Source organism: Empidonax traillii, unplaced genomic scaffold, assembly GCF_003031625.1.
Source record: "Empidonax traillii isolate 1590-97213 ecotype Southwest subspecies unplaced genomic scaffold, ASM303162v1 scaffold384:size1533304, whole genome shotgun sequence".
Classification (NCBI taxonomy): Eukaryota; Metazoa; Chordata; class Aves; order Passeriformes; family Tyrannidae; genus Empidonax; species Empidonax traillii.
Genome location: NW_020955577.1, coordinates 110,354 through 128,210, shown reverse-complemented (window position 1 = coordinate 128,210; position 17,857 = coordinate 110,354). Strand labels below are relative to the sequence as shown.

The 17,857-nt window shown below is 37.2% G+C and overlaps 1 protein-coding gene across 1 annotated transcript in view; it reads right to left on the bottom strand.

Annotated features, from left to right (window-relative positions):
* Window positions 1-17,857, bottom strand: part of CDK14 (cyclin dependent kinase 14) — a 229,171-nt gene that overhangs the window by 108,422 nt on the left and 102,892 nt on the right. The window contains exon 8 of the mRNA XM_027893192.1: window positions 12,021-12,114. Within this exon, the coding sequence (XP_027748993.1) occupies window positions 12,021-12,114 (94 nt within the window). The remainder of the gene's footprint in view (window positions 1-12,020; window positions 12,115-17,857) is intronic.

Sequence of the window (17,857 nt, the reverse complement as noted above, 5' to 3'; positions counted from 1 at the left end):
ATGGTAAAATTTTCAAAAATTTGAAATTGTGATTTAACCATTTATTTCTCATTTTGCAGCTGTGGCTTTAACAATCAGCAGGCAGGTGGCCTAAGGGTTTTCATTTTGCAGGTGTCACTTAACTAGAATAGGTAGCTGCACTCCCAGCTTCAGTGAACCCACTAGTTTGGTTGAACATTAGTGCACTCAGTAACTTTGTCCATGTCCTCTGAGCTCTCAAAAACACAATGCAGGAGGGATTAGGCTGTAGTCATCTCCTGCCTGCAATAAAACTTTAAACCACATGCAGGGCAGCTGCAGTGGCAGCTCTTACTCTTGGCAGTGTTACTTTTGGGCAAAAGAGAACTATTTCCCTGGAGCTGCTGGAACCAATCCTCTCAGTGGAAAAGGGAGCTATAAGACCCGGGCAGAATTTGGAGAACATATTGCTTACAGCTCCAAAAGGAATTGAGGGGGCTTGCACTGAAACAATGAGTGATGAAGTGTGCATGAATGACAGCAAATTCTTGAAAGACTGGAGCTACTTAACACCTGCGCTTCCACTCTTTTTCAAAAAAAAAAAAAAAAAAGTAGAAGCAAAAACAAAAAAAAATTGCACAAACATGTGGCAATGAACTTCAGTACCACTAGTAATAAATAATGATAGAGAGGAAGAGAAAGATTGGAGTTGCAATTTCTTATCCCCCACCCCTAATACACTAAGGTCTACAGAAATTCATGGCCTGAAATACTGATGATGCAAAGGCTGAATAATGATGGGGCATCAGATACAAGAACAGTCAAATGACAATGTTAATTCTTTGACATGAGCAGCTTGGCTATTACAAGGCAAATCATAACATTTTGGAGATAAATTTTAAAGATCTGTCCACTGTGAAGAAGTAGAAGAAAGGGAGATGTTACACCGATGAAACATGGACAATCAGCTACACCAGTTATCAGAGAGAAAAATCAGCCTCTCAACCCTGTAGGCAGAGCTGATCTCTTGGACTATGTGAGGAATGCAGATGAGCAGCACAATGTTATTATTAAGCTAATTAAAAGGCCACAAAAGAAAAAAAAACATGAAAACATTAGGAAAAATAAGATAAAACAGAAGTGGTAGGAAGTTGCACTGAAAATACATTTTACTGAAAGTAAATCATGCCCAGGGAAGAGATGACTTTAGTAAGAAACAGATGTTTCACTATCCTTAGTTTTCAGCAACATTCACTGGTCTGACTATTTTTTTATGGAATAGGGTATTGCAGAGCTTTCATGAAAAGACCCATTAAACAAACAGAAGAGGATTTTCCCTGGCTGCAGTTATTACCCTGCTTTGAACGGCTGAGCAGCTGATAAAGCAATATGATATCAGCAGGACCTCATCCCTACCCCTCCCTTTCAAAGAGGAGGAAGCAATACTAGCACACTCTAACAAGCTGGTTCAGCAGCATAGCAGTGTCATTTACTGAATGTCTCAGTCATCAGACCAGAGCAGATTATACCAAAATGCACAGGATCTCCAACATCCAAATTAATAAGGTCCCTTTTTAAGTAATTAGGGCAACCTGTTGTATGGATGCACGCCAAAATGAGAAATGAAGGATACCTAAAGGATTGATAAAGTCCCTGGCTGTTTTCCCTCTGATTTTCCTGAAGACTCAGTTCAGCAATACAAGATTGATACCATTTTTGTTTCTCTTATGCAAAAAGCTCAATTGCCAGCTATTGTAAAACAATTACATTCAGGAGACATAGGGGAAAAATCCCCACAAATATAATATGTTCTAAGACGAAAAAGAGTTATAATGCAAATAATGCCATTTTGAAAAAGAGAAGGAAATTCAAAATATTTTTAAATAACTGCAAAAGGAATTAAGCAGGCATTATTCTAAAACAATAAGTCCCTCTTTATAACAGAGTAAAGTTTAATGAAATTGAAAGTTCACAAGGTCAACTAATTTCTCACCAATCAAAAATAAAATTTCAGTGTTTTTAAGTAGATAGTTAAAAATTTTGATTTCTCCTCATCAGGTCAAGCTTTCTGTTAGGAATTTACTTATGCTGTTCTGCTCCATCCCTGACAAGTTTGAGAGTTTGCACCACATTTGGATCACACTCTGCCCCAGAAAAACACTGTGAAGAATTCTCACTATGGTCTTACAATATATATTATTATCTTTCTCTGATGTACTCAGAAACAGACCTCAGTTGCCAGAAATGCAGCTACACAGTGATATACATGCACGTTAAAAAGACAAACAGCGAATGCAGGACGTTTTTCTTCCCATAACTGACAGCAAGAGAATCCAGTTCTGGTTTGGCCTCCAAGTTATTTTAAATGGAGCCCTCAGAAGACTGTGGAAGGAAGAACTAAAGCACATGAATAAGACATAATACTGCGTATATCAGAACCTGCTCCATTTATTTCACCCTGAAACCATGGAGAATGCCTACTGCATTAGGATCCTAGTCAGGTAATTCTCCTATTTTCAAACTCTTATGAGGCCTCTTTTTCTGACATTTTCTTATGAAGTAGAGTGCATTTCATTTCTGTAGCCTTTTTGCATTCCTTTGCCTACTTACTAATAATAATTTTGTCTAGTACTTTTCAAATCAGTTTGAAACTAATGCAGCTTCTTTTTCCTGTTGGCTAATTTTTTCTTAAAATGAAAAGCACCTTAGGCAAGGTTATACAAATTTTTCAACATATGAAAATTACATGCCTAAATTATTTACCCATAGCCATTTAATGAACTAGAAAAACCACTGTTCTAATCAGGGTGTATTAATGTTTGCCCTTGAAAACTTGAAGCCTGTTGAAATCACTAAGCCTATCTCAAAATTTACATTTAGTTATAGAAAGATACTGAGGATTAGCAGCTTGTGTAAATGGCAGTCATAGTTGAAGACAATCTTATGCCAAGTGCTCAGCATCTTTCTAAATTAATATGTAGTCTAAGGCACTGATTATTGAAACACTAAAACAGGTATTAAAGTCTACCTTTATTCAAACTAGCCCTACTGCAAATGGTACCTCAAGCATGTGCATGGGCTGAAGGGGATGTTTCCCCCAAACAACAGAAAAAGCTTTTTACTTTTACTGGTTCTTAAGAGGGCAGAAGAAATCAGCTATTATTCTTGAAGTCTTTTAAGAAATGTGTGCAGACAGGCAAGACATATCAATCTTAGATTCTCATAAGCCATCTCTAAAATCATCATCTAAAACTGCCTCACATTGATTTTTAGACATTTTCAACCTTAAGGATTTTCAACTTGAGCTACAGATTATAAACAACAATTTTGGCTATCAGGATGCTCTTCAGAAAACCCACTTTTGGCATGCAATGTGAAATCAGACACAAGTAAAAGAAGAAAGGGAAAGGAGAAGATTCAAGCACATTAAATATTGTTCCTTTATTTACAAAAGAGAAAGCAATGAGGCTATTTGATACCTGATTATCTTCCCTAGTAAATAAAGACAGCATATCAGAGCAGGTTTATGAATGCGCCTGTGTTTTTTTACAGTACAATAGTATCTTGCAAGAAAAGTTTTTTGATAACAGACCAACATTTTTGTTCAAAATGGGCTTCAACTCCTTTAGTAATATACAGAAATTGCTTGCAACTGTTTTTCTTTTCAGTGTCACCTGCATGCAACGTTTGCAATTACAGCTCCATTACACTTGTGGACACAACCTGCACAGAGAGGGATTTTACATGGTAAATAGGTATATTTCTATGGTGCACAGGGCTAAGAAGGAAGCTGACTGCAAAGATGTGCATCAGTGTAAGTAAACAGAGCTCCACTGATTTACACCAGTTATTGATTTAAACCAGCTGAGTCTCAGCATATTTTTTTTCAAGGTATTGGCTGTAACTACTTGCTCAGTGGTGAGAGGCAAGTCTGGAAAAGAAACAAAGCTTCTGTAGTGGGTTTCTGAGGCTGGGTTTTGGTGGTGGAGGTGGGGTAGGGAGGCTACAGGGGTGGCTTCTGTTAGAAACTGATAGAAGATTCCCCTGCCAATGCCAGCCAGCTCCAGGATGGGCTTCCTGCTGCTGGCCAAGGCTGAGCCAATCAGAAGAGATAGTAACACCTCCGTGATAACATCTTTAAGAACAGAAAGTTATTGAGCAGCAAAAATTCCAGCCAGGGAAGAGTGGAGTGAGAACAAGTGAACAACAATGCAGACACCATCAGTAGCGCAGAAGGATAGGGAGGAGGATCTCCATGTGCTGGAACTGAGGCCCTGCAGCCCGTGGAGAAGCCCACGCTGGAGCAGGTGGATATCCAAAGGAGGCTGTGACCCTGCGGGAGGCGCAAGCTGGAGTGGGGTCCTGCTGGGGACCTGCGGCTTGTGGGGAGGCCTGCTCCATGCTGGAGCAGGTTTTTTCTCGGGTAGGACTTGTGTGGGGTACCCACACAGGAGCAGCTCATTTGTGAAGGACTGCACCCCATGGAGGAGTGACCCACAGGACAGCAGTTTATGAAGAACTATTGTCCAAGGGATGGACTCATGCTGGAGAGTTCCATCAAGGACTGTCTCCCATGGGCGGGACCCCACGGAAGCGGGGGAAGGACTCCTCTCTCTGAGCAGCAGCAGAAACAACAACTGACCATAACCCCCATTTCCCATCCCCTGTACACTGGGGGGAGGAGGTCGAGTTTGGAAGGAAGGATGGATGGGGGGAAGGTGTTAAGATTATTTTACTTCTCACTCTATTGCTTTGATCCTGTTAGTAATAAATTTAATTAATATCCCCACTTTGTTTGCCTTTGATGGTGATCAGTAAGTGACCTCTCCAGGCTCTTGACTCATGAATCCTTCACTGCTTTTTTTTCCCTTCTCTGTTCTGTTGCAGAGGGGAGGAGAAGAGCAGCTTTAGTGGGTACCTGGCACCCAGCCACGGTCAACCCACTACAGTTTCCTTACAATTATAGCTCTTTTCTCATGACAGAAAGTAAAAAACATTCCAATTCCAAAGTAAACCACAAAGCTATTGTTTTCCACTGAACCATGTCTTAATTTGTTTTGTTCTCCTGATAGCCAATTACTCCTCATGTTTTGCACTACCAAGCTGATAATAAGCCAAGTTCTTGTAATGCCAGCCCAGCCACACTTGGAGTTTTGCTCAGTATTAGGAGGCTGGACAAGAACATCTTCCAAGCAGATGACACCTATGTGCATCAGTCTGTGAGACTGGCTGGCCTAAAATCCAGCCAGCCCTTGAAAGACAAGGATGGGGTTACACATTCATAAATTACTTCCTCTCCTCTTCTTCCCTGCTGCTACTAGCTGGTAGATCCCTTGGCAAGTGTCCATAATACACTGGTCAGTATTTTTATGACTTTAAACACGGATGAATGGGAGGTTATGTGTCCTATCTTCCAAAAGAAGTGTTAACAGAGTGCAGGATACATGTCCTTCTTTCCTGACACACATAGGCAATATTCCTCTAGAAAATGTCCTACATTTTTACAAGATCGCTATTTTTAATTCCTAGACCTAGTTTGTTTGCCCAGTACCATATGGGTTTAATGATATAAGGCAAAGGACAGCACAGATTATCACTACTCAGACATGGTGAAGATGGGAGTTCTTTATGAAAATAAAAATTAGCTCACATACCTTGATCCATGTTATATAGGAAAAAGACCACACATGCAATAATACAGAAAACAATATAGTGCAGTAGGAGAGCAAAAACTGAGCTAAAAGTTCTTAAAAAGAACTCTTAAAAATTACCAAAATCCTTTACAAAGCACAAACACATAGAAGATTTAGTTTGGTTTTTAAAGTTAAAGGTTATTTTGTTCATACTTTCCTGGTTTAGAATTACTTTTATTTGAAGTTTGGCATCAGACATAAATCCCAGAAAGGAACCTTGCAAAAGCGGTATCAGTGCAAAACCTCCAGGCAACTACAGTAAAATACTGTACAAGTGCTAACAACTTCAAAGGGAAGACCCACAGGTAGAGAAGCCTGCCATTTATTTAATTAATTTCAGTGGTGCTGAAGAGAAGCGAAATATTTTGCATATTGTTATTATAAAGCAAAGGGGAGGTAGATTTATTAGCAGAATTGCACTTCTCTTATTCTACTTACATGCTGTGTTATAGAACTCAGCAGTCAAGTTTCTACTTAATTAGTTTCAAATAAACCCCTCATTTTCCTCATGAAGTCATTGGTGGGCAGAAAACACAAACTTCCCCTTCTAAGCAGGAACTATCCACATTACAAAGATGAAGGCTCTTTCTCCAACCAGATTCATCATCTTCAACACAGACAGCACCACAGATACGATGCCTACACAAAATAAAATTTCAGCTCAGGTCCAGCCTCACAAGTACATCTGTTCCATCAGAGATGAATGAGCAGTTTATCAGATCTGAAGTATTTACTGTGTGACAGAAAAATTTGTATTAAATAATGAAACAGAAATGAAAGAACAATAAATTTGACCAAGAACCTGATTACAGAGATGAACTTCAAAACTCAATTGTTTAAAGTACTCCTCCCTTGGATTTAGCATTGCTAGCTTCCCAAAAGGTGCAATTAATACAATGTACCAGAAAGGAAGTTTTCTTAGGGTTTGCCATAATCTTAAAAGCTCTCAAAAAGTATTATTTCAGGATGTCAGTGGCACGAAGCAAACCTTTAGATACAGAACCACATGGAGAGAGCTCTGCAGCTTCACAAATGCCTGGTAATATCTGAGTCACAGAGGAAACACTACTGGCCTGCATTACATGAAACAAGACACTTGAGGCTTGTCATATACATCTATATGTGTATGCATATGTTAAAAAATGATATTGCTAGTCTTTTAAATCTTCAAAAACTGAAGTAACACTTCCATTGCCTATGAAAAGGAAAAAGTCCTTTTTCATACTTATCTGAAACACCAAACTCTTGTCAGTCTTTGCTGAACAGTTGCATGCAAGAAGCTTGCATTTCTGGTGTCACCCTTTGGCATATCAGGCTGCTGGACTAAACAAATGGATATTGTTCTCTTTTAATTACTTTTTCATACTGTGTGTTATGGCACCCAACAGAGCAATAGCATCCAATATCAGAAAGAAGTCCTCAGCTTGTTCGACAGGCATGTCAGGAAAGACAGAAGCTTCTGGCTGCAAATTTCCACTCCTGCTGTGACATGTTACCTGCAGCGTGATGCTCCTGTGGTGCACATGCTTCCTGGAATGATGTTTACAGAGCGAATGCCCATTTACAGATAAAATAGCATCTAAATGCCATTGTCCTGCCTGTGCAGAGGTCTACAAAGTATCAGGAGAACTCTTTGTACATTATTCTTGCAGTGAAATCTAATTTGCAGTGTAGTTGGCACCAAGACTAAAGTTCAGCCAATGCACAGATTATTCCCTTATCGGGAAGGTTTCGGAGCCTGGGAGGAAAATTCACTTTCATCTATAGTGGCTCTCAGAAAGCTCACATAAAATGGAAAAGACAGAAATATCTCCCACTTAAAAAAAAATCTCTGCAGAAGAAAAATTGAGCTAACATAAGAAATTCAACTCTGATCTGGTCTGAATCTTTAAGAACAGCAAGTATAAAAGCACATCCTTATGTAAGAATCAGAGCTGTAACCAAGTTGCTACGGTCAGCGTGATTCAGTGTAAGGCATGCATAGGCACACTGCAGGCTGCTCAGTGTAATCAGCTTTAACACTCAACTAATTCATGCTGATCATCCCCAGATCCAAGGAGCTGTCAATTCTCCCTGGTACAGGGCTAACTTGAAGGTATTTGGGGCAGTATTTACTTCTAGACATAATTTAATTTTATATTTACAATGGCAGGCACTCCTTGATCAGAAAACCTCAAAGTTTGCATATAGAGATATGAATGCTAACAAATGATCAACAGAAATAAACTACTGATAAAGATCTTAGCTATTCCATATCAGAAGCCAAATGCTGTTTCCCAATTTTTTGTAGTATTAATTTGATTCAACAGATTGCCTCACATATTTTTCCTGTTCTCATAGTTTAACTGCTCAAAGTATACTTGATCACTGAAGCTTCATTCCTGTCTTGTGCACATATTACAAGACTAAACAGAAATGCTGAGATTACTGTATCACATTATCAGTCCATCAGACTTAGCACCTTGCAACAAAACCTCAAGCTGCTTGTCTCAGAGAATGACAAAGCAAACGGTTGCTGAAAATGATGATGATACATCATTAGTATGATCCTAAAAAGGGAAAAATACTTGTTAGCTCTTACAGACTGTAATTACAACAACTAGCCACAGAGCAAGAGGAAATGGCCTCAAGCTGTGCCAGGGGAAGTTCAGTTTGGACATCAGGAAGAATTTCTTCATTCAAAGGGTTCTCAAGCTTTGGAACTATCTGCCCATGGAGGTATTGGAATCACCATCCCTATAAGTGTTCAGGAAACAATTGGACATGGCGTTTAATGTTACTGTTTAGGTGACAAGGTGGCGTTCAGTCAAAGGACGGACTCAGTGACCTTGGAGGTCTTTTCCAACCTTTATGATTTTATGATTTAATTTTTTGATTTTACACTTTACTTTCTCATTTGATATGGTACATTTCTATCCAGAAAGTAACCTCAGTTTCAATATGTAGGAAAAAAACAGGAGCAAAGATGTAAAAGTAAAAGCACACTGATTAAACCAAAACACCTCTGCATTAAGGCATTTAATTCACTGTTCAGCTTCTTTGAAAAAGCAACCTACTTATATGTGTGATTCCCATTTTATTTGGTAAATATAGTTTTTTTAAGAGATTATCAACACTTTTAAGTATGGGGGGAAAAAAGAATCCATATTATCAGATCCCAAGTATGGCAATAAAAACTTGCAGCCTGATTATTCATCAACATCTCTTAAGTGCTGGTCCAATTCTGAGAACAGATTCTCTATCTAAACCCTTTCTATTTTATTGAGACCTATGGCTGTAATGGAACCTGAGAATGCTTATTATAAAAAGCTGCTGTAATAACAGAAATAATCAGTGTCTATTACCATTTAAAAACCCACAAATTGAAACAGTAGAAATCAGGAGAGACAAGCTTAAAGAGAAAAGTCCTTAAAAAACCCTGAAAGATCAACCTCTGTTCTTACTGTATTATATTGAATCACTTAATTAAGCCACTAGGAAACATAAATTAACATCAGTCAGATGAGGAAGAAATGTGGTATATGGGGTTGCATCTACTTTTGCCATGTAGATATGTGAAGAAGGCCAGAGGCAGAGATCCATAAAAACATTTAGAGACTCTCTGACTTCAACTTGATAATCCCTAAAACAGCATACATACAATGTATTTTAATTTCATTTACCTAATAACAGATACTATACAATAGGAAATCAAACAGCAATTTAAGATTTTAAAACTGTTATACACGTTAAATTTTATTCCCTTTTTCTTGCTACTATTTCTTCGTGTTTTGGGACTTTCCTACTACAATACAACCACTTCCCTGAAAGCCTCAAGCTACAACCTGAACTCTTACATACTATGGACATGTAGCTGCGACTAATAACAATTAGCAACAGATATGACACAGACTAATATAGCTTTTGTTGCAAATTGTGTATTTTAGAAGAACAAAAGGATTACTGGAGTAGTGTCAGGGTGGACTGTACCTTCTTCCGTTTTTAGAAGACAACCCTCAGTTTTAAGAAAACCATCACTGGAGAATGTTGAAACCATGAACTATGGGAAGACTATGGAAAAGTCTTTTAATAGCTGATCTGTTTCTTTCCCAGTTGTATAAGTGCTCACTGTGTGGGAGTTAATTGTATTAGTTATCTGGTAAAACAACCTGATTAATTTTGTACTTCAGTGTTATTAACTACCACACTACACATGATTCATTGGGGAATTAATGAATTTAATCCTTCTGTTCAAATACAAAACCAAACAAGAATAATCCTTTGTTTTATAACTTTTAATAGATAACTTAAATTCTTAATGATGCTTAGAGTACATTAGGAAGGCACTCACTGAAACTATTTAGCTAAGGGTAACTAGACACTTCCATTAGAAAGCCTAATTAATTGGGATTTAAAAATTAACTCTGATTTGCAAGGGACTATAAAACTATCCAGTCCAAAATTGTATCTATTTATTTGAAAGTTTGCAACAGATGAAATTAAAGAAACATTATCAATAAATTATTCCTTGTTATTTCAGCACTGTTCTTAGTATTTGCAGCTGCAGTCTGAAAACAGAGTTTCAAAAAATGGCAGGCCTCAAAACGCATCCTATTTATCTTGGCATTTTAACACACAAATAATTGTGAGGATAGAGAAGTAAATGGAGATATAAAAAAGGTTTACAAAAGGCATACAAAATCAGGTTTATATGACGTATCTATCACTATCGCTTTTCTGCACTGTATCATTTAATCTCATATAATACAGTGTGAAAAAAGACCCTCTTGAAGGAAGAGATTTCTGCTGTTAGAAATGCCCTTAATTTCCACAGCAAAAACAGTCACTGAGATTTTACAGCAACAAATGAGATGAGAAGTCCCAAAGAGAAATTTATTGGTTACAAAATTTATGTTCTATAAATAAGGAGAAAATTTCAAATCAATAAATGAGAAACATAATAAGTTAAGAACGCAAAAGCCGGAAACTGGCTCAGAAGTTGCTAAGCTTAAAATACACAAGCTGGCAAACAAACAAAGCAATGAGACATGTCACAGGAACTTCTCAGAAGGGCTGCTCCCGGTCTACGTTGCAGCACAGTTATTTTTCCATAGCACAGAACTTTCAGAGTATTAGCCAAGAGGGCAGAATAACAAAAGATTTTACAGAAAATGAGTTATTTTTATATCACAATCAAATAAGGTCTTGTTTTAGAGAAGTATTTTTTATGAGTCATTCATAAAAGCAGATGCTAAATTCCCTGATGTCCCAACAAAAGAGATATAGTACAAGCAAGTTTGAGTAAAATGAAAATGTAAATGTTTTAAACAGATTATGAAAGACTTTCTTTCTCTCTCCATGGGCCAAAAATGAATACCAAATAAATCCTCTGCACTTGAAATAAATGACCACTTACAAAATTGCCCCAAAAAGCAACAGTATGCTCATTCTTCCCTTCTAAATTTGTGGTCAGAAGCAATCCAGAGATTACCAGGTTGAGGGAAGATGCTGCTCTTGCAATACTTTCCCTGATGGCCACCCCACAGCACCAGGAGCCACTATGGTTCATCTGGGTGAGCAGTGGCTTCCCTGAATAAACTCACTCCACAAGAGCAATGCTCCCAGGAGGTATTGGAGTAAATACAGACCTTTATCAGGGAGTCAAGAAAAGTAATTCCTAAGCAATCTGTAGGGGAACTGCCAAACCAGAGCACAATGAGATAAATAACAAATGAAAATAAAACCCCAAGCAAACAAACAAACCCCAAAAAACACAACCCTGGGAAGAAAAATGTGTAAGTGGTGACTATGGTTGAGAAAAATTAGCTCTTCTTTCAGTCCCAGTGTGGATGTGTCATCAGTGCCTATGAGCAACCCACACACCTTATGAATGGCCCAACCAGGGCCGTTGACTACTGCAGAAGCAGTAGTCAAGGACTCCTGTTGAACTAGAGTATAAGCATGATTTCAGATTTCCTTTTCTGTTTCTCACTTTGTCTCCTATCTTATTTTCCCTTCATATATCTGTCTCACAAAAAAATGCTTGCCATTGACACTACAATATCAGTAGAATATTAATTAACCACCATCCAGAGTTGTTGTTTTTGATAACTTGCAAAGTGAGAATGACAAACCAGCTGGATTTCCATTGCCTTACATTTAAAAAACTTTTTCCACAATTGCATAAAAAACTTTATTTAAAAAAAAATTGATGGAAAAAAAATAGAAACTGAACTTTTAAAGACAAAATATATCAAGTAACCTGGTGGGCTAGACTTCTGATCCTTGGATCTATTCATAATTTAATTCCTGACACAAAGAAATATGTGAACATTTATGAATTAATAACTGGTTGTCTTAGGCACATTACTTCAGCAATAAAGAACTCACCAGAAATATCCTTTCAAGTTGATCCTGAATGTCTTTCATTCCTGGAAAAGCAGCGACCCCTTGAATCATTTCTACAAAGATACATCCCACGCCCCTACAGAAGAAAAAAAAGAAGTATGCAATGTTAGAAAGATTTCTTATAGACTAAGTGGCCAGCAATAACACTTGTGCATCCTTTATCAGCATTTAAATAATATACATATTTTTAATCTATGCCGGGTTGAAGTACAAATGTGCATTTAATAAAACCAATGAATACAAATGAACATTTCTCAGGTGTTTGAAGGCAAGCGTAGAGGTAGCAGGAGTATGGTTCATAGGTGCTGAGACCAATAAAGACACAGCTGCTGATCTCCATATTAGTGCTTCCCAGCAGCATAGTCATGCTCCCAAATAAATTCTGGAGATGTGTGAGAGTGCACTCTTGGGAGAAGCTGAATGGGGAAAGGATGATGACATGGAAGCACATTGGAGGGGCTTGGCAGAGGAGGAGAATCTGGAAAAGGGTGAGTAAAAAGAAAAAGGCCCTGTGGCTGCTCACAGTCACAAAACTAAGCTAATCCCAAATGCAGATAACTTCAGGGATGGGTTTGCTTGGACTTTCTTCTCCCCTCTGCCAGCATAAATGACAGCAGTTCAAAGCCCACAGCTCGGGGATACTGCTGACCCCATTGGCCACAAGCTCTGCCTGAGAGGTGCTGCAATGGGCTGAGAAGACACGGAGTCCCTCCTCTTTCCACCATGACAGCCACCTCCTTACAGTTGCTGTACTTGATTTCTCACAAAAAATACTTCACACAAGTCTCCCTCATCCCACTGAGTTAAGCCAGGGGTAGAAGTACTGGGAAATCAGAGGGAAAAAATATCTGAGACACGCTAACTACAGCACTAAAGAATAGATTCTCTAACATTGAGGAAAGCTTCTGTGACTAACAATTCAAATTCCAAATAACCTGTGAACTTCCTGCATCTCAAAAGGAAAACAAATTATAAACATGCATTTGCATCTTTTCTGGATGAAAACTGCTCAAGAGTATCTTGTTCCCTCAGCAAAATAATCTTAAGAGAAAACATCCCTCTTAGCTAGCAATAGGATGGAGAATTTTATTATATACCTTAACTTGTTCAATTACATTTTTCTGCATATATTTTTCTAGACTTTCCATGTGCAAACACTTACGTATGCTGTACCACGTCTGTGTAAGCAATCACCCCAAAACCTTCTTCATTCAAAACAATAATATGTTCAAACCCTCAAACTATATATCAAAACGAACTAAGAATTTGTACAACTAACTGCAGTACCACCTCCCCCTAAAACTGAGAGTTGTGTTTATGTGTCAATAACCTCTAACTTAACTTTGTTTTTAGAACTAAATTATTTGCAATGTACTAATTACATACCTTTTCATTGCTTACACATCATGATGATGCATTCAGAAAGCAGGATTTAATTTTAGGAATATGTCTACATATATTGGTGAGGAAGTGGTTCTAGAACAACTTAATGAAAACAAGTTGCATATTTTCTTTAAGGCTGGGGCTGGGCATTAACAGATGCCACTGAACTAAGAATGTCAGCAGATTACCCATGCTTCACCCATTTCTGAAGGCTTTGACCAGTACCAACCAATGAAATAGTTTTATGTTCTAGGACAATGAGAGTTAGTAGTCAAATTTCTTGAAGAAGAAAATTAAATATACATCACTATTTTCTAATTCTACATCCCAAAGCAGAGCTATATTAAGTAAAGTTTCTCTTCAGGCATTGATAAGTGGAAGAAAACTTTGAAAAGCACAGTTGTGGTCAAATTTTAGAATAAATTAGGTGTTTATAAAAGAGAGGTTAAAATTTATGCTCCATATGCTTCTGCTGGTTACCAAATGAACTGAATTGATTAAACTGCCATTCATCATTTAATCTGGTTAGTGCTTCATTAGGCACAGATAGGCACAATATATCTTAGTCAAATACTTACAAACATGATCAGCATCTCAGGCAAGGAAAAACTCAAGATTTAAGCCAGAAGCCATTTATTCAAGATGAGCAATAAAACAATTGAATTTAGATGAAAGAAAAGAGGATTAGAGTTCTATTCTTGCAACCAGAAAACAGGCTTTTCATTAAACCAGTGTATCATTTGAGAGCATGTACAAATCTGCAGAGACCCTTTATCTAGCTGTTTAAACAGAAGTGATGTAAAGGCAGCGGGAAGATTTTGCCAAATTTTGGATTGTTTTACATGATTTATTAATTTTTCCACTTTTAGTGGTTTTGATACAAGTATGAGCCAAAAATCAAGTAAAAACTGCAAACAGCACTGAAGAAAAATGTCCTGCTTGGAAAGAAGAATCCTATTATATGTCTTGGACTCTTTTGCAATTTAGTCCCAAGCTGAAATGAAAGGGTAATGCAGTTAAATAAACATCTAATACAAAAATCAAAAGGTTATTAAAATCATTCAGGAGAGAAGCACAAACATTCAAGATTTGAGCTGGAAGACTGCTGTTCCCTTCGGCCCACTTGAAAGTTAAGCTTATCCTTGTTTTCAAAGGTTATGGTGTTTGGCACACTGACGAACAAGCCAATGGAAAGGGAAGCTGAAATGAATAGAAACAAAAAAAAATAATAATAATAAATAATAATACAAAAATGTAGCACATTGAACTAGGAAATAGATAGGAAAAGAAACAAAACCAGAAAGTCATAAGAGCAGAGGAAGGCTTCAAGATGGCTCAATGGTATTTTTGATGTCTTCATGGTATCTGTGAATTTCAGGCTCCCAGTAAGTAGAAACTTGAGTCAACAGTAGGATCCCTGCATCACAAACCATAACTGCACACACTTAAATGGGAAAAGAGCATCTACAAAATTTTGTCTTGTTTTTGTAGACCTCACAGACTTTTAAAATGGTTAGATATTTTTGAGCAAAGCAAAAAACTATCTTCATGCCAGAAGAGCTGGTTTGTGAGGAAAAATTAGGAAAATTATGTCATTCTTGGCTACAAGATAACCCAGGGGACATGGAGAATTTGATGACTCTGTACTTGAATTATGCAAAATGAAAGACAGGGAGAACTGATTAAGATTTTAATGGTTCCCAGAACTGTAGGTAGATCCAAGGTAGTATAACCAGAAATAGCAGAATGCCTTCAGGAAATAAAAAATTTAGGGTAAGGGATAGGGAAATACAATCAACACTTGTGCTATACCTCAGCCTCCCAATGGACTTGAGGAAGAGTTACAGTTGTGTAAAACTAGACAAGCTGAAATACATAAGAATATTCTTCAGGAAACAGACTTGCATTAACAGTAGGGTGGATAAGATGGTCTCACGCATCACTCCCATCTCTAGTTTTTGGTGACGCAAAGATTACTTCTTGAAATATGAAATACAGGCTTTGATGAGCAGCCATCTCCAAGGGTGTGTTATTTAGGTGTAATGTCTGCATGCTCAGCATATAATAACATTTTCATGCAGCACTTGAAAAATGATTTTTTGACAAAACCCCCATATTTCAGTGCATTCAGTTCAGATTTTCCTACTCTCTTTATAGGACTTCTGAGTTCGGATAAATAAGCCAAATGCTGCAAATTTGTTCATAGATCTTTCCAATGCAACGGCACAGGATAACCTTGCAAAGTAAAAGTGACAGCCATTTAATGTTGAAATGGGTGGTTTACTCTCTGATGACAAAAAGTATACCTAAACCTATTGATGTATTGATGAGACCATATGTGGCCATAGCATCTAATATTGCTCTTCTATTGTCCTGCTTAATTTCTTTGGACTCTGGCTGTTACTGTGCAGCCTTATACAGAGTAAGAATTACTAGCACAGCTAAATGAGTTACTCTTGCATTTGAATTGACATAGTAAATGAGCCTGTAAAAATGAAGCTGACTGCCTCAGGAACCTGCTTTTATTTTTTTTTTCCCTACACAGCTTTTATAATTCAAGAGGGTATTCCTTTAAAATTAACTTGCTTACTGGTGCGTTGGTTTTATATGTTTGGCTTAAGAATTCACATTCCTGTCTCTTTGTAACAAAGATCCTTATTGCTACAAGAATTTCCAGCCTATATGTAATTGAACACTGTAAAAAAAAAAAAAAAAAAAAAAAAAAAAAAAAAAAAAAAAAAAAAAAAAAAAAAAAAAAAAAAAAAAAAAAAAAAAAAAGCGTAACAGCTCTGGTAAGGCATGATATATAAGAGATTATAGGGGTTGTTTCCTTCAGTTAATATTATGAATTTTCCTGATGGAGCCATAAGAGAGATTACAGACATACACCAAAATGAGGAGCTGTTTACAACCCAAGTTTTAGCTTATACTAAATTGAGAATAAAGAAACCCTGCATTCTTACTATATATATTTTAAACTGTTGAACTTTCTGCTCTGAACATATCTGCCTTCTAGCAGGCTTAGCACAGGTGATAATATGGCCTTCATGGTGAAGACCTGGGTCTTCACATAATATTTCTATCTGGTCATTAAGCCTGTATTCCATGTACAGCATTTGGAAGGCATTTTATGAAAACCACATAACTGCTTTCAGCAATCCCCCTGGTGGAATTTCCAAAATTCAAAAGAACAGTCAAGTTTTCATTCAAGTTTCACAAACTACACAGAGTTTGTACTGTTGCATATATCAGAATTTAAAAAAAAAACCAAAAAAACCAAAAAACCAAAACAAAACACAAAACCCACACACACTCCCCCTCAAAAACCAGCTGATTAATTTTTTTATGGAATTGTCACCAAGATGTAGTACTGCAGCCTCTTCCATAAAATTCTAGTAATATATAACATGTTTGAAGGGTACAGAGACTTTTATTTTGTCTGATTTATTCAGAAAAGAAAAAATCATTTTCCTATATGATCCTGCTTATAAACAGAACTATGAAAACAAATTTTGGGGGGCAGGAATGAAATGCAAGGGATTTTCATCTCCTTAGCTGACAAAAATCTGATTTAATTCTACAGTGGCACACTGCCAGAATACCCACAAATGCTGAATTTGGTTGGAATTTGTCTTTCATGGCCACTCCTCTTCGATAAGTGAAAAATAACATATGATGGACGATACAGTCTGATAAAAATACAGCAGCAATGTGGCAAACAGATTGCAGTTCTCACATGAGAAGTAAGAGTGAATCAGAATTTCTCTTCCAGGATGACAAAAATCATTAAAATTTCTGCAGGAAACAGATACAATGAATGAAAATTGATCTACTTGAAAGCATGATAGCTCAAGGTATTTCTTTACAGTCAGACTTGATGCAATTGTAATTAGAAGTGACTAGAGTACTCATGTTCTTGCCCGTGTCACAGAGCTACCTAGAATTAAAAGCTCCAGAAATTTGTTTTGCTTTGTAGTAATGATTAGTTTCTATATTAAGAGATACTATGTTCATGAAAGATTGAAATCTACATGATCACTTTCTGCAAGAATCTTTCTATTGAATTCACTTGATCAGTAAAAGCAGAGTGCAAAATAACCTCAAGAAAATACTCCACGAACTTGAGCAACTTGAGATACTTTCCTGTTGAACATGTTCTTTCTGGTTTTCTTTTCTGCATCTTTATAATGCACTTTCTTTACACATATGAAATGTATTTCTAGCAGTGAAAAAGTAACAGTAAATCTGATGTTCACAATGGATAAAAGTAGGTTTCAGATAGGAACTGAAACGCTCTTCCCATAACTACAAACCCAGACAGTTTCCTCCCAAACAGCATTTCTATGACTTTGATACTACAGAATTTTCCAATCAAAAGCTAATTCAGCTGATACAACTTTTGAAGAGCTTACTGACAGTGGGAGAAGTTTAATTAA